We start from the raw sequence: 21,009 nt of genomic DNA, 5'->3' as shown, positions 1-21,009 counted from the left end.
ATGCATTGTACAAATAAAGATCAGTAAAACAGTGGTTCCAAAAAAAAATTACACAAACAAAGCTCTCTTTTTTAATGCGTTGAAACGCAGGTCTATGTTTGTCCATGTGGCCATGCACATCAAGCATTAAGACAAGTATTTTAAGAGCAGTGTTTAGAGGCATAAAAAAAATGCACTAAAGCTGCTTTCAGAGAGAAGCTTATGCACATAAATTTCTCCAAGCGTCTTCCAGGACAGCCCATGAGACCTTGGGCTCCTCCTACCAGGACAGGAAACACGTCACCCCCACCAGATAAAAGGGCGGTCCTCCAGGCCCATGTCAGTTATTTGTGTTTCCTCCGGACGGGGGTAACATGTTCATGGAACCTGCTCCCATAGGCCTTATAAGCAGGGGCTATGTATGGCTATTTTCTGGGGCATATCACTTACCTCTTCCTCTGCCAGAAGCAGCACACCGCTGGGGAGGTTGGCTGTGCTGCTGTTCCCTGTCCTCAGTGCCCGGAGAGGGCCAGGACCGGTGTGAGGTCGTGCCCCTAGCGCAGTGCATTGCACTATAGCTCAGCTGAGCTTCGGTTGTCCTTCCCTGCCGACAGCGTGGCTGATCTGAGCAGGGAATGGAGGAAGCAGCAGCGCTCGAGGGGGCGGAGCTATTGCGCTCCAAGCTGGCCCACAGGAAGTGCCTGGAGAGGGTTACTTCCGGGGCATATGACCTCATCATCGGGCGTCGGAGACGAGGTTCCAGTCTTCATAAACGGCGCGAACAGAGAACGCTGGCTGCTGGTGTGTGTTGGTGTTAAACAGCCAGGCTGTGGATGACCAAGAGGGGCAGAATGGATCCTCCTGCAGTACCTACACAGGCAGCGGATGCAGTTCCCAACACCAGCACCTCACAGGTAAGCCTGGGGTGTTCTGTCACCACCTTGCTATCCCTGTGAGTGTTCCCTCCCCCTCCCCCCTCTGTAGTAGTGGGTGTAAGGGGACACATTTCCTCCCTCCTGCACGTGGTGTTACGGAGTGATTGGGTGGCTTTAATTACATTGTGGGTCATTTATTTTTGTCTTGCAGACCAAGACTCAGGACAAGGCCCAAGCGCAGCCACATAAAAGGAAATGTGCGGTTTGCGCAAACAAATTGAGCTCCTCATGGAGCAAAGCAGTTTGTCGCTCCTGTATAGAAGGCCTAGTAAAGGATGACCCGGTTGCCTCTTGCCAGAAGATGCTTACTTCTGTTAGGGATGAGCTTGCGTCCACCTTCAGTTCCTTTAGAACGCTTATTGACAAGCTCCAGACTCCAGCAGAGAGTTCATCTTCACTGAAGGCGTCAGTAAGCACTCCTCAGCAGGCAGAGAGTGAGGACTCTGAGGCTGAGGTCAGATCTACCCGTTCTTCTCTGGAAGAATCGGGGTCAGATACAGAGCCCAGAGATAGAGAATCCACTCGAGGCTCAAGATTTAAGTTATCTGTTGAGGATGTAGATGACTTATTAAAGGCTATCTATACTACCCTTGAATTAAAAGAGGAAGAGGTTCAGTTATCCAAACATGATCTTATGTATAAAGGATTGCATAAGAGAAAATCGAGAGTTTTTCCAGTTCATAGTTCTTTGGTTGATACTATTAAACTAGAATGGGATAATCCTGAGAGAAAACCATTCTTCTCTAGTAACCTAAAAAGGAGGTTTCCTTTTGATGAGGACACTGCGCAGCCATGGAATAAGAGTCCCAAGTTAGACGCACCTCTTTCAAAGGTTTCAAAAAACTCGGACCTGGCGTTCGATGATATGGGTACGCTTAAGGATCCGATGGACAAGAGGGGGATATCCTCCTCCACAGAGCCTAGGACTCAGCAGTTGGAAACCTGAAACCAGCTCTGGCTTCCACTTGTGTGGCCAGAAATCTGGAGGTTTGGTTGACTCAGATTCAGTCACATCTGTCAGCAGGTACCTCCAGAGAGCAAATTTTAAAGTCTTTTCCTCTCCTATTTCAGGCAGTGGGTTTTTTGGCAGATTCTTCCGCTGAGTCGGTAAGAATGTCAGCCAGGACTTCGGCTCTAATGAACTCGGCCAGGAGAAGCTTTTGGCTTAAGACCTGGTCAGGGGACTCGGCCTCCAAGTTGCGTCTTTGTGGCCTTCCTTTAACTGGCGATCATTTATTTGGCCCAGGTCTACAGGAGGCACTGGAACACACGGCTGATAAGAAAAAGGCGTTTCCAGAGAAAAAGAGAGTTCAGACAGCCAGAAAATTTTTTTCGTGGCCAAAGCAGGCAACAGAGTCCTAGAGAAAAGGACAGCAGGCTGAAAAAGCATTGGACTGGGCACAAAGGCAGAGGCAAAGGGGGAGTGCTGTTTAACCCTCCTCAACAGCCCGCCAAGCCGCAGTGACTTGTGTTCCCCGGTGGGAGGGAGATTGAGGGCCTTCATCCCACAGTGGGCAGCAGTCACTCTGAGCCCCTTCGTCCTGGACCTAGTGACCAACGGGTACAGGCTGGAGTTTGTTCACCAACAGCCAGAACGTTTGTTGGTCACATTTCCTCCACAAGATCGGGAGAAAGCGAGGGCTCTGGGTCTCCACATCGGAGACTTATTAGATCAAAAAGTACTGATTCCTGTTCCTCGATCGGAGCAGGGCAAGGGATTCTTTTCCCATGTATTTGTGGTCAGAAAGCCGGCAGGAAAGTTTCGACTTATCCTGAATCTCCAGACCTTAAACAAGTCCATCAGATACAAGCATTTCCGTATGGAGACGGTTTTTACAATCAAAAACCTACTATACCCAAACTGCTTTATGGCCACATTGGACTTAAGTGATGCTTATCTTCACATCCCTATCCATCCAGCCTTCCAAAAGTTTTTGAGATTGGCAGTGAAGACGGGTATGGGGACTCGACATTTTCAATTTCAGGCCCTCCCCTTCGGTCTTTCCTCAGCCCCACGCATCTTTACGAAGGTGTTGGGGGAAGCGCTGGCTCCACTAAGATTAAAGGCAATAACGGTTATCCCTTACTTAGACGACCTCCTGATAGTGGCAAAATCATACCAAAGGCTGTTGGAGGATCTCCAGGCTGTACAGGACTTCTTACAGTCCCTAGGCTGGCTAATAAACAAAGAAAAATCGTCCTTGATTCCGGCCCAGAAAGTAACTTATCTGGGTTACGATTTTTGCTCAGTGAACCAAAGAGTTTTCCTTCCTCAGGAGAAGATTACCAAAGTGTTCCAGACTATGTCAGCATTGCAGACCAACCAGTCGGTCTCTCTGAGACAGGTGTTGACGGCAGTGGGTCTTATGACCTCATGTTTTCCCGCAGTACCATGGGCTAGACTCCGTCAGCGTCCGTTACAAAGGTTTCTTTTAAGAAACTGGGACGGGGACGTAAGGTCCCTGGAGTCAAGGATCTGGCTTCCCGACAGGATAAAAAGAAGCCTGTGGTGGTGGAGAGCTGGTCAGCACCTAGCAGGAGGTCTCCCATGATCCTTTCCCATTTCCCGAAGGATTACCACGGATGCGAGTTCCTGGGGATGGGGGGCCCACCTCAGCAATGCAGTAGCACAAGGAGAGTGGTCCCCAGAGGAGGCAAGGGCCTCATCCAATCAAAGAGAGCTGCTTGTAGTACAGAGAGCCCTCCAGTCTTTTCAGATGGAGATCAGGGGTCACAACCTCCAAATTCTGTCAGACAATATAGCGACAGTCGCGTATATCAACAAGCAGGGAGGCACGAGAAGCCGGAGGCTTCACTCCATTGCCCAGGAGATCCTTTCATGGGCAGAGGGGAATCTAGCCTCTATTTCTGCTGTACACCTGAAGGGGACAAACAATTGCCTGGCAGATTATCTCAGCCATCACAGGATAGACCGAGACAACTGGTCCCTTCATCCCGAAGTCTTTGCAGACCTCACCAAGAGATGGGGTTATCCCATAGCGGATTTGTTCGCAAACCGAAACAACCGCAAGACGGAGGTATTCTTTTCCATGAACCCGGCAGACCAAGCCTTGGGGATCGATGCTCTGGCAAACCCGTGGCCTCCAGGCCTATGTTATGCCTTTCCGCCAATCGGACTGATTCCAGAAGTCCTCCGGAAGTTTCGGCTGGAAGAGACAGATCTGATTCTAATTGCCCCGTTTTGGCCCAAGAGGCCATAGTTTTCCCTGCTACAGTCTCTGGTTTCAGAGCCTCCGTGGAGTCTTCCGAAAAGGGAAGACCTATTATTGCAGGGTCCAGTATCACACCCTCAGGTGGTTTCCTTAAACTTGACGGCCTGGTATCTGAAGAAAAGATACTGAGCGCCCAAGGGTTCTCTGACAAAGTAGTCAGGACTCTCGTTAATTGCAGGAAGCCGATTACTAGAGCCATATATTCCAAAGTTTGGAAAAGGTTTAACTCATGGTTATCTCCGTCTATTTTGGAATTTTTCCAAGATGGTGTCGACAAAGGTCCTTCTGTCAGTACCTTAAAAGTACAGGCAGCAGCTATTAGTGTGTTCCTCCAGTTTTCTCTCCTGGAAAATCCCACTATAGCCAGATTTTTCAAATCTATCTCTAGGGCCAGACCAGTAGTAGTGAGAAGTTGTCCAACGTGGGATCTGTCCCTAGTACTTCAAACTCTGGTAGAATTTCCGTTTGAACCTCTGGAAAGTATGTCAGTTAAGTTACTTACATTAAAAACTGTGTTCCTTATAGCTGTTACCTCAGCTCGTAGGGTAAGTGAGTTGCAGGCCCTATCAGTAAGGGAGCCCTTCCTCACGATTTTTGAGGATCGAGTTGTGTTACGAACCGATCCAGGTTTTTTGCCCAAGGTGGCAAGTACATTCCACCGATCTCAGAACATTGTATTGCCAACCTTTTGTAGTTCGCCACAGGGCGACTTAGAAAGAAAATTTAGTTTTCTAGATATAAGGTCTATCTTGAGGTCACGAAGACCTTTAGGAAAACTGATGCCTTGTTTGTCCTTTTCTGGAGTTCACAAGGGGAATAGTGCATCTAAAGCCACATTGGCTAGATAGATAAAGCAAGCCATCTTGGAAGCTTACAAAATTAGGGAGGTCCCTACACCTTTTGTTACTGCGCACTCAACTAGAGCCTTGTCTACGTCTTGGGCTGAGAGGGCTGGTGCCTCACCGGAACAAATTTGCAGGGCTGCCACTTGGTCCAGTTACTCGACCTTCATTAAACATTATCGCCTGGATCTTCTATCAGCTCAGGAGCAGGCGTTTGGTCGTAAGGTCCTTCAGGCAGTTGTCCCTCCCTAGACTGGTAAGTTCTGGCTCATCGTCTCATGGGCTGTCCTGGAAGACGCTTGGAGAAAAGCTGAGTTAGACTTACCGGTAACTCCTTTTCTGAGAGTCTTCCAGGACAGCTGGATTCCCACCCGGTATTGTCTGAAGTTATGTGTATTATGCATATGTTTTGCAGGGTCCTACGGTTCTTGAGAATACTGACATGGGCCTGGAGGACCGCCCTTTTATCTGGTGGGGGTGACGTGTTTCCTGTCCTGGTAGGAGGAGCCCAAGGTCTCATGGGCTGTCCTGGAAGACTCTCAGAAAAGGAGTTACCGGTAAGTCTAACTCAGCTTTTTCTTATGTAAATGTATTCCAGGGGCCAGATCAAATTAATATTCTGGCCAGTAGAATACATTTATGCTCAACACCATATACACGTAAATGTGCATACATAAGCAACATTAGAGACCCTGTGCATAAGACCCTAATAAAAATATTTGGTGTACAGAGTATATCTATAGCAAAAACTTTTTCATTTTGGATGAAGAAGAGATTCCCATTCCTTTTGTGGGTAGTGCCAACTCAAAATTTTCCCATCACTTTTAGTGACAGTTTTTACCAGAAAAATTCGGACTGTGGGTAGTGCCTTACAATCATCACGTACAATGCATTACTATGTACATGGAGGAGGCAGATGTGCGACTGCAGCTGGGAGCTTCTTAGGAGACTTCACCGGACCTGTTGCACTGCTAAAAGGACCCTGATTGGGCAAGCAATAAAGTAAACATTACTCCATATTGGATTTTTTTGTTGTTGTTATGCCTGTAGTTGGACAAAATAAAAACTTTTGGCTTTAGATACATTTTAAAGCATTTGTTAACACAAAAAAATTAAAAAAAGATCATGTTCCCTTAAAGCATGTTTCACAGCACAGTGCTTGTGCTGTGTCATTTGGACCCCTGTATCACCTGAAATACCTGGCTGATCCACCTAGCTATGCCCTCCCCTCTGCAAACAGACCACGATAATCATGGCTGCTGAGCCCTGACATCGTGGTCTGTTTGGGTGATTCCGTAAGCCGCAGCCTGCTGTCTCCTGTGTCCTTCTCCCCTCTGTGTGTGTCTCTGCTCTACCAGTGCCCGCGCCCACCCTGCTCCTGCTGCTCTCATTTCACATATTATATGCTGCCATCATCTCTGCAGCATTATACTAATTGTCCCTGTGCCTGTGTAATGTAAAAAAAACCTGCAGGATTGTACCTGTATGAGCTCCGCTCTCGCCACTCAGCTGATTGGATCTCCGCTCTGCTCCCCTCCTCTCTCCCCCCTCCTCCCCAGCTGACGTCAGCGAGAGGGCTCGGCCCCACCCACTGCAGCTGTGAGTCGGAGAGAAATCGCCTGAGCGCTGGGAATAGAGCTCATACAGGTACAATCCTGCAATATTTTTTTTTTTTTTTTTTTTTTTTAACAGGCACTAGTATAATGCTGCAAAGAGGATGGCAGCATGTAACAAAAGTGGGTTAACAACCACTTTAACTAGTTGTGGACACTGGGCATCCTGTAAACGCTCAGCAAAAACTTAATCAAAGTAAACTGGGTGTGTATAGCTTGTCCTCTCCTTCTCCTGTGCCCCCTCCCCTTACATTTTCCAATTGCCGACTTTCAAAATGACAGCCGGGAGTTGTCGTGTAAATACAGCAACTATTACAGCTGCTGCTGTCAAAAAGAAAAAAGTAAATGTATATAATCAGGGGTGTCCAGCCCCTGGGCTGCATGTGGTCAAAGAGAACTATGCATGCGGCCCAGCAAAAAATTGTAAACTTGTGGCTATGAACATTCACATCTGGAGAGATGTCGGGGATGCTTTTATTTTGCATAGCACCCACTGCGGTGGCCAGCACAGACAAGCAGGGCCAAGGAACATCTGTAGAGATGCCAGGAATGCCGTGTTTGCGGCCCATGCAGGTGCTCCCGCTAGCTTGCGTCAGCCAATTAAGTGCTGCATGGCCGGATCGGGGGGGGGGCGGCTGGTGTGGGCTGCACCACTCCCCTCTACCTCTGACAGTATGCCTAGCAGTCTTCCATCCCTGCACTGTACACACACAGCCTGAACACAATTGAAATCCGATCATCTGTCCGACTTTCTGCTCATCAGCTATCTTTAGGCCCCATTCACACTTCACAATCACTGCTATTTGGACCATAATTACAAATCCCACTGCATTCATGGCAAAATGCACCACATGTGTTTGGGTGCCATTCATTCTTAATGGCACCTCAAATGCGGTGCGATATTTGTCGCATGACAGAATCCCATGGCAATCGCGGCAAAACACATTACGCAAAGATTGTCACCCAAAGAGGAGCAGGAGCTTTTTTCTGGGCAACAGCTTCGCTTGGTACATTGTGCGCGATTGGTGTCTGGATTCGTAGCTATAGTACTGGGAATACCCCCAGGGAGCCATATGCAGCTCTGTGAATATTTCCACCGCCCCTATACCCTTGGACACAGCTGTATTATACTTTTTTTATATTGTGACAGCTAGAGTCACCTGTCATATGTTTACAAGTACTTGGGAAATATATTGCTTTATTCACATGGTGATGTTTTGATGACCGACAAGGAAACTTTTTTTGTCTTCATCTGCATGCGTTTTCATGCTGACAAGATAGTGAGACCTTTTTCTTTAAACAACCCCTGAGTGTGTCCTGACGGAGCAAAACATTGAAACGCGTTGACGCACAAGGGCTCACTGTGCTTACATGGTGCAAGTATCCATCTGCGCCATGTACACATGTTTTTAATTCTTATTGTTTCTTGCTCTGTGTGCACAATATATATTTTTGTATCAATAAAGCTTATTTGTTTTTAATCATATACCGTCTTATGTGCCTCTAAAGTCTGACAAAGGGCTAATTTTTTGCCCTGTTCTCTTGTTCCTACTGTCGTTTATTGATGTGACAATAGGAGTGTTCTTGCTCTATATTTAGAGCATGTGTATATTTGTTATTCTGGACTTCCGCCTTCAGGGGGCACGCGCCAGAAGCCGATCTGCGGGTGCCGGCATTTGATCTCCTCCGGCACCCGCTGACCACTGGCAATATAAAGAGATCTGAGATATGCCAAATGTAAACAAGGCATATCTCAGTTCTGATAGCGGGGAAGGAATGGATTCTAGTTCCTGCAAAGCAGGAACTAGAATCCATTTTTTACCCTTGTAAAAGCAGCACACAAACACTGGCTAGGCCCTTGATTGCCTTATTTGTTAACCCCTTCCCAGCCAGTGTCATTACTACAGTGACAGTGCATATTTTTACTGATCACTGTATTGGTGTCACTGGTTCCAGGCAAAGTGTCAGAATGTCCGCCACAATATCGCAGTCCCGCTATAAGTCGCTAATCGCCGCCACTACTAGTATTAAAAAAATAAATATAACTTCATAAATATATATCCCATAGTTTGTAGATGCTATACCGTTTGTGCAAAACCAGTCAATATACACTTATTGGGATTTTTAATTTTTTTTTTACCAAAAACATGTAGCAGACTATATATTGGTCTAAATTTTATGAAGAAATTTTAGATTTTCTTCTTCCCCTTTTTTTTTGGACAGGTTTTATAGCAGAAAGTAAGACACATTAGTAGGTTTGTTTGTTTTTTTTTGTTTTTTTTTTTTTTTCTTCTTCAAAACTGTAGCTCCTTTTTTTTGTTAATGGCGCAAAGAATAAAAACGCAGTGGTGAGCAAATACCACCAAAAGAAAGCTCTATGTGTGGGGGGAAAAATGAAATAAATTTTTGTTTGGGTAGTGTCATACAACCGTGCAATTTTCAGTTAAAATAATGCAGTGCCATATTGCATAAAAAAAAAAATGGCCTGGTCATGAACGGGGTAAATCTTCCGGAGGTCAAGTGGTCCAGGGGTAGGTAACCACGGCCCTCCAACTACAAATCCCATCATGCCCCTGCCTCTATAGGAGTCATGCCTGTGATTGTCGGGGCCAAGGTTACTTACCCCTGGGTTAAATAATAACAAAAATAGAATACAATGTGTCATTTTTATCTATCTATCATAAAATATATATATATATATATATATATATATATATATATATATATATATATATATATATATATATATATATATATATATATGAGAGAGAGATTTTGTTTTTTATTTTGTTTTTTATAACACTGATCAAAGGAGAACAAAGTGCATTTATTTTCTTTATGGATTGCATAAAGAAAAAAATTACTAGACCATATCGCCTCAAGAAAGCCTTGTTATCCTAAAATGATATATGTATTACTTTTAATTTAAAGCTGAAGGTTAGTATTTTATTTATTTTGGCCACAGCACTATACATATTTGTTATGTGTATCCCGTTACCTGCAGGCCGCCTGTCCCCTTCTGCCCTCTCCAGCATTCACAGAACCTTAAGGCTACTTTCACACTGAGGCTCTTTACAGGCACTATATCGCAAAAAATAGCGCCTGTAAAGCTCCTCTCCTGTCGCTCTAATGTAAAAGCCCGAGGGCTTTCACACTGGAGCGGTGCATTGGCAGGACGCTAAAAAAAGTCCTGCAAGCAGCATCTTTGAGGCGCTTTAGGAGCGGTGTATACACCGCTCCTAAAGCGCCCCTGCCCATTGAAATCAATTTTGCAGGCAATTTTAACCTGTTTAGCACTGTTAAAACGACGGTAAAGCGTTGCTAAAAATAGCAACGCTTTACCGCCCACGCCCCAGTGTGAAAGTGCCCTTAGTTATTGCCCCACAGTGCATTTGGTTTCTGTGAATGGAGGAGGAGCAGTTGAATGACAGGATCACTCCTGCCCTTTCGCAGAATGCGATGCATTGTCCAATGATTATAGAATAAGGCTCAACTAAAATCCATCTTTAAGTTTACTTTAAGTAAAATGTCAAGTTTCTGTGATGTAAAAAAAAAAGAGACAAACTTTTTCAACCTATTTAATGTGACCTATAAACTGTACAACTCAGTTGAACAACAAACTGAAATCTTTTAGGTGGAGGGAAGTAAAAATAAATTAAAATATGGTTGCATAAGTGTCCACACCCTTAAACTAATACTTTTGTTGAAGCACCTTTTTGATTTTATTACAGCACTGTCTTTTTGGGTATGAGTCTATCACTTCTTGACTTGGCAATATTTGCCCACTCTTTGCAAAAACACTCCAATTCTGTCAGATTGCAAGGGCATGTCCTGTGCCCAGCCCTCTTCAGATCTTCAATGGGATTCAGGTCTGGGCCATTCCAAAACCTTCTTCTTCTGGTGAAGCCATTCCTTTGATTGGTTGGAATTTGGATGTATGCTTTGGGTCGTTGTCATGCTAAAAGATGATGTTCTTCATATTCAGCTTTCTAGCAGAAGCCTGGAGGTTTTGTGGCAATATTGACTGGTATTTGGAACTGTTCATAATTCCCTCTACCTTGGCTAAGGTCCCTGTTCCAGCTGAAGAAAAACAGCCCCAAAGCATGATGCTGCCACCACCATGCTTTATGGTGGGTATGGTGTTCTTTTGGTGAAGTGTTGTTTTGTTTTGTTTTGTTTTTTTTGTTTTTTTGCGCCAAACATATCTTTTGGAATTATTGCCAAAAAGTTCAATCTTGGTTTCATTGGACCATAACACATTTTCCCGCATGCTTTTGAGAGACATCAATTTTGTTTTTTGCAAAATTTAGCCAGGCTTGGATGTTTTTCTTTGTAAGAAAAGGCTCCTGTCTTGCCACTCTACCCCATAACCCAGACATATGAAGAATACTGGAGATTGTTGTCACATGTACCACACAGCCAGTACTTGCCAGATATTTCTGCACCTCCTTTAATGTTGCTGTACGCCTCTTGGCAGCCTCCCTGACCAGTTTTCTTCTCGTCTTTTATCAATTTTGGAGGGTATGTCCAGTTCTTGATAATGTCACTGTTGTGCCATATTTCTTTATCGTACATCATGGGACACAGAGCACCATAGAAATCACTATGTGGGTATATAGGCACCTTCAGGTTATGGACACTGGTATACCCAATACAGGAGGTTCACTCCTGTAGGAGCTTTTTGCCTGTAACACCTCTCTCTGCAGGGCTGGATCCCGGGACCCAGGGCTTTTTGGTCATGCTCCCATTACCTAAAGTTTTCCTGAGGGGTGCTATACAGGTCCAAGGGAGTGGAACCCCGATAAAAAGGGACCCGGTCCTTGAAGGTTTGCTAAACACAGCCCGCCGTGAAGTTTGGATCTGTCTGACTTCAGCAGTATCCTGCAACGAGGATATGGTAAAGGGAAGAAGCCTAGGAACTGTAAAAAGTTCACCTATGGCTGTTTCTTCCATGAGTAAAATGTTGTTATGCCTTAAAATCTCTACTAGAGGGAGTAAATGCACGTACGTCGCTTCTCAGTCAGCTCAGTGTCTCAGCTAACAGCATGTATGTGGTCTCTGCAGATCAGGGGGGATTCCTCATCCAGAGAACAGCATGTTTGCTTTCCCCCTTGGGGAAGGGAGGTACAACAGTAGTTTGTACTCCTCCCACACAGAATGTTGAATTTGGGGGTGTGTGGCTTAAGGGATCGACGCCGTGTGGAGCACACAGCGCAGGCGCTGGGGACAAACAGAAGCAGAGACAGAGCAAACGCTTCTCAGCTAACAGCTGCAGTCTGGCACAAAGAACACAAGGGGCGCTGAGGGCACGTAAGGATTTATACAGGCATTTCCGCTACAGGAATAACATTTATACTCCACACCAAAGCTGAACTTTATTAGCAGCATTGTTTTTTGGTAGACTATTGCTCAGCGAGTTGTGTATTTACTTAGTGCCTCTGCTTTTTGTGCTCAGCACTATGGCTTCCAAAAAAGACACCAAAAATCCCACCCCCAGGTGCTGGGAATTCCAGCCGTGCCTCCACACTGTCATCCTCTCCTGAAATACCAGATTTGGCAAGCCAGGGTGAGTCATTGGAACCAGTTGGTGGTGCAGCTGCTTCTCACATCCCAGCCCCTGTATACGTGACTGAAGATACATTTTCCTCTGCCCTGCAGGGCCTAGAAGGAATATTAGCGGCTTTAATCGCATCCTCCATCCAAAAGTATAGGAAGCGTGTTGGACCCCCCTCCCCCACCTTAGACCCTTTTTTTTCAAGGGATCAGTGGGTACATGATGAGGTGTTACCCTCAGGAGGAAAGGCAAGCCAATGACTTCTCTTCGGAGGAGACAATGGTGGATGAATTTCCAGCCTCGCAATCTGAAAAATTGCTGGTACAATCTCTTACGGAGATGGTTCATTCCACTTTCAAGCTACCCCTAACGGAGTCAGCTGAAAGTTCTATTCCTTCTTTAGGTTCCTTTTTAAAACCTTCACAGCCTTTGCATGCGTTTCCTGTCCATACATTACTAGAACAGCTTATTTATGCTAAATGGGATCACCCGGATAAGCATTTTCTCCCTCCAAAGAGATTCACAGCACTCTATCCCATGAAGGAGAAATTCACCAAAAAATGGAATGTACCAGCAGTTGACGCTGCGATTTCCAGTGTGAATAAAAGTCTAACTTGTCCAGTAGACAATGCACAAATGCTTAAGGATCCAACAGATAAAAAGTTGGAATTCCTGTTAAAATCCTCTTTTTCCTTGGCAGGTGCCGTTACTCAGCCTGCAGTTGCTGCAATAGGCATCTGTCAGTCCCTAAAGGACCAGTTTAGACAGGCCCTTAAGGAGGTTCCTACACAACAAGCCCGGGAATTGGCCGAACTACCAAGGGTGTTATGTTTTGCCATAGATGCCATGAAAGATTCTATTCACCAGGCGTCCCGCCTTGTGCTTGAGCTAGTACACATGCGTAGGAGCCTGTGATTAAAAAGTTGGTCAGCGAAAGCCCCATGCAAAAGGCTCCTGACTGGTTTTCCTATTCATGGGGTCGGCTATTTGGGGATGATTTGGACAAATGCATCCAAATGATTTCTAGTAGGAAAAGTACTCTTTTTGCCAGTCAAAAGAAAGTATAAACGCCCTTCCATTTAAGAAGACTCTTTCTCCTGCGCCAGGGGCATCCGCCTCTAGGCAGTGGCGACGGCCTCCGCCGTCAGACTCTAGAGGAAAGCCTCAAGTCCTGGGAGCAGAAAACTGCAAAGCAGAATTCCAAAGCCTCATCATGAAGGGGCACCCCCCTCGCCAGAGTGGGGGGGGAAGACCTCTGCAATACTCAGAAGTCTGGCAAGAGGAAATTTAGGACAGATGGGTCATCTCCACGGTGTCCCTAGGGTACAAACTAGAATTTTGGGAGTATCCACTGTCTCATTTTCTGAGGTCAAACGTTCCCAAAGATCCAGGAAAAAGGCAATCTCTGTTTTGGGCACTAGACCGATTACTGGCTCGGGGTGATCATACAAATCCCCATAGAAGAGCAAAGTTTGGGGTTTTATTCAAACCTATTTATGGTACCAAAACCCCATGGAGATGTCAGACCCATTCTAGCTCTAAAGAATCTAAATCATTTCCTGAAGATCCGCTCCTTTCGCAAGGAGTCGATCAGGTCAGTGGTGTCTATCCTACTAGGAGGAGAACTTCTGGCGTCTATTGACATCAGGGATGCATATCTGCATGTCCCTATATTTCTTGCTTACCAAAGGTTTCTGCGGTTCGAGGTAGAACAGCAGCATTTCCAGTTTGTAGCCTTGCCCTTTGGGCTAGCTACAACACCCCGGGTGTTTACAAAAGTCCTGGCCCCACCTCTAGCCAGGTTAAGGGCACAGGGCATAACAGTCTTGGCGTACCTAGACGATCTATTGCTAATAGACCAGTCGGTGGCTTGTTTGGAGCAAAGCGTGCGCATTTCAACCAGTTACCTGGAAAGTCTGGGTTGGATTCTCAACCTAGAGAAGTCTTCCTTAAAACTGCTAAAAAGGCTGGAGTACTTGGGTCTGATCATAGACACAGCCCAGAAAAAGGTGTTTTTGCCTCAGGCAAAGATCAGTGCCGTAAGAGAGCTGGTGCAGGTGGTCAGGTCGAAGAGAGATCCCTCCATTCGCCTTTGCATGAGGTTGTTAAAGACGGTGGCTTCATTCGAAGCGGTTCCCTATGCCCAGTTTCATTCAAGACTGTTGCAAAACAGTATCCTGTCTGATTGGAACAAAACGATTCAAGCTTTAGACTTGCCAATGCGGCTGTCCCCAAGGATGTCCCAAAGGCTCAGTTGGTGGTTACTAACCCAGAATCTGCTGAAAGGAAGATCCTTCAGACCAGTTATCTGGAAAGTGGTAACGACAGATGTCGGCCTTTCAGGCTGGGGGCAGTACTAGAGAAGACAACTGTCCAGGGACCGAAAGAGCCTTGCCTATCAACATCCTAGAGATTCGGGCAGTGCGCCTGGCTCTGAAGGCCTGGACTTTCAGGTTACTGGATTGTCCTATCGGGATCCACTCCGAGAATGCCACAGCTGTGGCCTATATCAATCACCAAGGGGGCACCAAGAGTTTCGCAGAGCAGACAGAGGTGAACCATATTCTAACTTGGGCAGAAAGGAATGTTCTGTGCCTATCAGCAGTCTTCGTTCTGGGAGTAGAGAATTAGCAGGCTGACTACTTGAGTCGCCAGCAGTTATTCCCGGGAGAATGGTCCCTTCACCCCGACATCTTTCGGGCTCTGCCAAAGATGGGGGACTCTGCACGTAGATCTTCTGGCGTCCGGATTCAACATAAAGTTAGTCAACTTTGTGTCCAGGACAAGGGATCCACTTGCATGCGGAACAGATGCGTTGGTGACACCGTGGGATCAGTTCTCACTGATCTATGAATTTCCCCCTGTTCAGTTACTGCCACGACTTCTTTGCAGGGTCAAGCTGGAAAGAAATCTGGTAATTCTTGGTAGCACCAGCATGGCCCAGAAGGTCATGGTATGCAGAAATCGTAAAGATGGCAGTGGTGGATCCATGGGCCCTTCCACTATGGCCAGACCGATTCTCACAGAGGACGATATTCCATCCTACCTTACGAACGCTAAATTTAACGGCTTGGCTATTGAAACCCACATTCTGAAGAAATGGGCGCTATCCGGGTCAGTTATCTCTACCTTGATTAATGCAAGGAAACCAGCTTCCAGAACTATATATTATAGAGTCTGGAGGTCATATGTTTCCTGGTGTGAATCCAAGGGTTGGCACCCTCGGCGGTATATCATAGGCAGAATTCTTGCCTTTCTACAATTAAGGGTAGAGATGAAGTTGGCCTTGAGTTCTATTAAGGGCCTCAAGCTTTATCAGTCTTATTTCAAAGACCGCTTGCTACACATTCTTTATATGCAAGGGGTGATGTGAATTAACCCGCCAGTTAAATCACCTTTGTGCCCTTGGGACTTGAACTTAGTTTTGTCAGTGTTACAAAAATAGCCATTTGAACCGATCCAACATATTCCCTTAGTCCTTCTGACAAGCTGGTGTTCTTGGTTGCTATATCCTCAGCAAGGAGGGTTTCGGAATTGGCTGCTCTTTCTTGTAAAGAGCCATACTTGATTATTCATGAGGAGAGAGTGGTGTTACGCCCTCCTCCAGATTTTTTGCCAAATGTGGTCTCAGGTTTTCACCTGAACCAAGATGTTGTCCTGCCATCATTTTTCCCAAAACCATGTTCCAGGGAAGAGAAGTCACTGCATTGTCTTGATGTGGTGAGAGCGGTCAAAGTCTATTTAAAGACGACTGCTCAGATTCGGAAGACTGATGTCTTATTTATTCTGCCAGAGGGTCCTAAGAAAGGACAGGCAGCGTCAAAATCCACTGTCGCTAAGTGGATTCGGCAGGTTATAATTCAGACTTATGATTTAAAGGGTAAGATTCCACCTTTTCAAGTCAAAGCGCACTCTACCAGGTCGGTTTGTGCTTCTTGGGCAGTGCGTCACCAGGCCTCCAGATCTGTAAGACCGCAACTTGGTCTCCAGTACATACATTCACCACATTTTATCAGGTGGCTGTAAGGAGGCATGAGGATATCTCATTTGGGTGCAGTGTGCTGCAGGCAGCAGTATAGGTCCCCAAGTCTGGGGGGTACCCTACGGGTTGTGTCTCCCTCCCCTCAAATAGCATTGCTATGGGACGTCCCACATAGTGATTACTATGGTGCTCTGTGTCCCATGATGTACGATTAAAAAAATAGGATTTTTATAACAGTCTTTTTCTTGGAGTACATCATGGGACACAGAGGTCCCTCCCCTCTTTTTTGGGGTTTAGGTATATTGCTTTGCTACAAAAACTTGGGTACTCCTGGTAGGAGGAGGGGTTATATAGGTAGTGAACTTTCTGTATTGGGTATACCAGTATCCATCACCTGAAGGTGCCTATATACCCACATAGTGATTACTATGGTGCTCTGTGTCCCATGATGTACTCCACGAAACGGTAAGCTGTTATAAAAATCCTATTTTTCTCCACTTGATGACTTTCTTCACCGTGTTCCATGGTATATCTAATGCCTTACATTTTTTTTTTTCTACCCTTCCTCCTGACACCTTTTAACAATGTTAAAAAAGCAGGAGTAGTATGGCGCTGCCCTTATGGAGACAAAAAGATATTTTCTTCTTTGTAGTGAATGTATTGCCTAGTGTCCTTTATAGAATTGCTTCTAAAACCTGTATGTGTTCAAAAATTGAATAAACTGTGACTGGTGGCGAATATTTCTATTAGAAGTGAAAATACAACAACTGGTGCTCCAATTGTTCAACAAAGGTGCATTGTGCCCTTTAAATTAAGTAATAAAGTAGTTATGGATATGGATACAATATCATCTAGGTGGAAAGTGTAAAAAAGGAAAAAGGAAAAAAATGAAAAAAGGAAAACGGGAATAATATGGCGCTGCCCTTATGGAGACAAAAAAAAACCTCTCTTTATAATGACTTTATAATTCCTAAAGTGTGTGTGCCAAAAATGAATAAATATGTGACTGGTGCCAAGTCCTAACTGTTAAAAGTACAATTGCAACCTAAGGTGCTTCAATTATTCAACAAAAGTGCATAGTGCAGCTTCACTAAAGTGACCAGTGTTAAATCATACAAATCCATACAACATTGTGCAAATTATCCATCATAAATAGTGACTCTTGTGCTGTGACCAGTATTAGTTGGATAGGAAAAGTTCAGTTTATGAAAAAACAAGTCCTTTTTGGAGTGTTTTGAGGTGTTCAATCTTTGAGGGTCAAATATCTGTAGGAAAGCTTCTTATCCAGGTGCTGGTTTCTTTAATTAGTGCCTTGTCTGCATGCTCTGACAATGCTTGCACTCACCGGATTCTCCTTTCCCCTACGGGGGTATGGATGGTCACAGTGTCTGCCACTGTGTAGCAATCGAGGATATCCCCCAAATTTTACTTGCGTATTGTGGTGTAGTAATTACATGTAAAGGAAAGAAGGTATGCCCATCGCGTAAAACCATAGGAGAACTTTTATTAAAACTTAATAGACAAATGTACTCACATTTCAAATGAACAAATAAAGCATGGCAAAAGTTAGCGAATTCCCTTTGTTAGAGGTGCTGCAAGACGTTCGTAACCCGACCTACGCACGTTTCGTCGTCAGACTTCTACTGGGAGGACTTGGCACCAGTCACATATTTATTCATTTTTGGCACACACACTTTAGGAATTATAAAGTCATTATGAAGAGAGAGGTGTTTTTTTTTTTTTTTGTCTCCATAAGGGCAGCGCCATATTATTCCTGTTTTCCTTTTTTTATTTTTTTCCTTTTTCCTTTTTTTATTTTTTATTTTTAACACTTTCCACCTAGATGATATTGTATCCATAATTACTTTATTACTTAATGTAAAGGGCACAATGCACCTTTGTTGAACAATTGGAGCACCAGTTGTTGTATTTTCACTTCTAATAGAAATATTCGCCACCAGTCACAGTTTTATTCAATTTTTGAACACATACAGGTTTTAGAAGCAATTCTATAAGGACACTAGGCAATACATTCACTACAAAGAAGAAAATATCTTTTTGTCTCCATAAGGGCGCAGCGCCATACTACTCCTGCTTTTTTACCATTTTCTAATACTTTCCACTTAGGTGGTATTGTATGTGTAGAGGCAGCAGCCATATCCATAACTAAAACATTCAATTAATTGCGCGGATTTACCCCATACACCTACCTTTTTAACAATGAGCTCCCTCTAATGCTTTGGAAGCTCTCTGTGGACCAAAAATGTCAGGAAACATTATTTGGGGTTAATCAAGGCACTTTAAATGATGGCAGGGGGGTTATCTATAAGGATATACATGCCTCCTGCAATGTATCTTTACCTGTCAAATGTCTCCCCTCTGTCTGTTATGAGACCCGAAAAACTGCAGATTCTGTGGGTGGGTCTGTTGTCTGGAGCTCGGTGGGTGGAGTCGTGATGTCAGTAGACTCCCCGCCCATCTCTACACTCCCCTTGTCAATATGCATTTTCTCCTGTGTATTTCTAACACTGAACTTCTGCTATGATCTCTAACATCCAGTGAAAAGACAGGAAAGTAACCACATGACTTCAGCATGTCAAATCATGCTGAGGTGTGGAACAGCCAATCCTTGCAGAGCTGCTGAAGAAAGGAGTGGGGGAGGGAATTAAAAAATAATGCATGTCTCTTAGGCTAATGCACGAGATATGTAAATCACCTGTCATTAACTCTGTGTGGCAAGACTGGGTTCAAATGATAGGAAATCTTATACTCTACAGTATATCAAAAAAAAAAAAAAAAATCGGGCTTACATCCACTTTAAAGGTGGAGAAAGTTCTGAAATTATTTATCTTTATCTAATATTTAAACTTTTTTTTTTTTTTTTTTTTGCACAGAAACCTGACATTTTAACAGGGGTGTGTAGACTTTTTATATCTACTGTATGTGTTGTGTTATGAAGCTGATTTTCATTTTCATTTTCTTTTCAGGTCCTGGAGGAATTCTCCACCCAGGTGGACAGGATAGACTGGCCATCTGGCTCTCCAGCCACTATTCAGTACAATGCCTTGGATTCTTATCTGGCTAAGTATCAGGTAAGCATTTTATTGCCATGGACACCCAATATTTGCAAATAATTCCTTCAATCCAGGCATCATTAGGAACTGGTGAGCCATACATAGGTTATTTATGGAGTGTCAGAAGGGCACATAGTTTTACCTAGATTTTCCATCAGACTGGTATACAGTATATCTAGTGTACATGCCCTATTTATTTTCTGTTTTTGAAATCTAATGGGGTTTATGGCAGGTCCTGAAAATGTAAGATTTAGGGCTCATTCAGATGTTAGATTAGTGTTGTCCTCCATGCAGAGCCGCTGGCAGATACATGTGCATCCACCTAGGAGCTTCATACAGGTAGCCTACAGAAGTGAATGTGCGCACCGGCACAGATACAATTGCATGTTAAAATTTGACATGCTGGCAGGAGTGGGTGCACAGATGGGAATGCAGAGCCCCTGCGCACAGTTCCATGAACCCACCCCTTTCGCACATGCGGTTGTGTTTGTGCCAGCGTTGTATGTGCATTCACTTCTATTGGCTGCCACTATGCAGCTCTGTGGTGAAGGCATATGCATGTGCCAGAGGCTGTGTGGAGGATGGCACTAATCTGCCATCTAATACTAGTAGTGATAAAGCACTACCCTAATGGACATAAAATTAAATGATCTCCGTACTCTGTGGATCTTCTAATGGGGAAAACAACACATAAACATTAAAACAGTGTAAACTACCGCATAAGTGTAATTTTAAACAAAATAAACTTACTAGTGATGATTATATACAGTATACCACCGGTGTGATGTCAGTGTCCATGAATAAAGAGCATTATGCAAATAAGCCGGTATCAGGTGAATTTGTATGGCATAATTAAAATACAGTCCAAAAATTCGAAGGAAGTTTGTGGATACTGTGCTGGCACGCAAACACCTCCAGTGTCCCTAAACCTTCACTCTGGATCTAATATAGGTCACCATGCGCCTTCCCCTTTTTAAGGGGTAAATAAATCCTCTGGTGGATGGCTGTATCCTCTGTTGGTGCTTTCAGCAATCTCTGGCAATAATAAATCCTGACAGGTGTTTGCAATGTGTTCTATGATAATTTTGGGCAGTAATGCTTAGAAAGGAACGGAAAGGACTAAGCTAATGTTGAATCTTTTTAACAGACAAGGGGAAGGGGAGAGAGGCGCCAGATGACCAATAGTGTAAAATAGTTTAATGAGTAAATGTAAAACATAGTAACACGTTCAACTCACATGGTAATCAAAGGCTGTGTGAAGGATCCTGCACGAGATAGTGAGATAGTCCTAGGCTCCGTGAAGACAGGAGGAAGGACGCTGGAGCCACAAGCAGCAGGGAGCTTAATGACAGCTGTCAGACCCAGAGTAGAACTGACCAATCCGAACGTGTTTTCAGTGGCAACTCACGCCTTCTTCCTCTAGCATCCTTCCTTCTGTCTTCATGGAGCCTCGGACTATCTCACTATCTCGTGCAGGATCCTTCACACAGCCCACCTGGGCACAGACAACCTTTCATGGTTACTCTGAGTTGAACATGTTACTGTGTTTTACATTTACTCATCTAAACTGTTTGTGTGGGTTCCCTGACCCCAGAACAGGCTCCCTGTTTCCAATAGATACTACAGATATTTCTCATTAATTTTTGTGTCTTATTCTCATCCAGACGGAGTATATAATTTATATATAGGTGCTATAGGTAATTTCCACAATTCTGGACATTTCATTCACCATATTTTGGACCTTTTATCAGACATGCTAGATCAGCGCTGGGAATTTCTGTTTGTTTTTGTTTTTTT

General features: G+C 44.5%; 1 protein-coding gene across 2 annotated transcripts in view; it reads left to right on the top strand.

Annotated features, from left to right (window-relative positions):
* The window catches only part of YKT6 (YKT6 v-SNARE homolog), a 40,129-nt gene that overhangs the window by 7,641 nt on the left and 11,479 nt on the right, over positions 1–21,009 (top strand). For both annotated transcript variants that reach the window (XM_073622186.1, XM_073622185.1), the window contains exon 5: positions 19,126–19,230. In XM_073622186.1, coding sequence (XP_073478287.1) covers positions 19,126–19,230 — 105 coding nt within the window. The remainder of the gene's footprint in view (positions 1–19,125; positions 19,231–21,009) is intronic.

The sequence above is a fragment of the Aquarana catesbeiana genome, linkage group LG03 (genome assembly GCF_042186555.1).
Source record: "Aquarana catesbeiana isolate 2022-GZ linkage group LG03, ASM4218655v1, whole genome shotgun sequence".
NCBI lineage: Eukaryota > Metazoa > Chordata > Amphibia > Anura > Ranidae > Aquarana > Aquarana catesbeiana.
The sequence above is the reverse complement of the archived record's forward strand: the minus strand, read 5'-3'. Positions and strand labels throughout refer to the sequence as shown.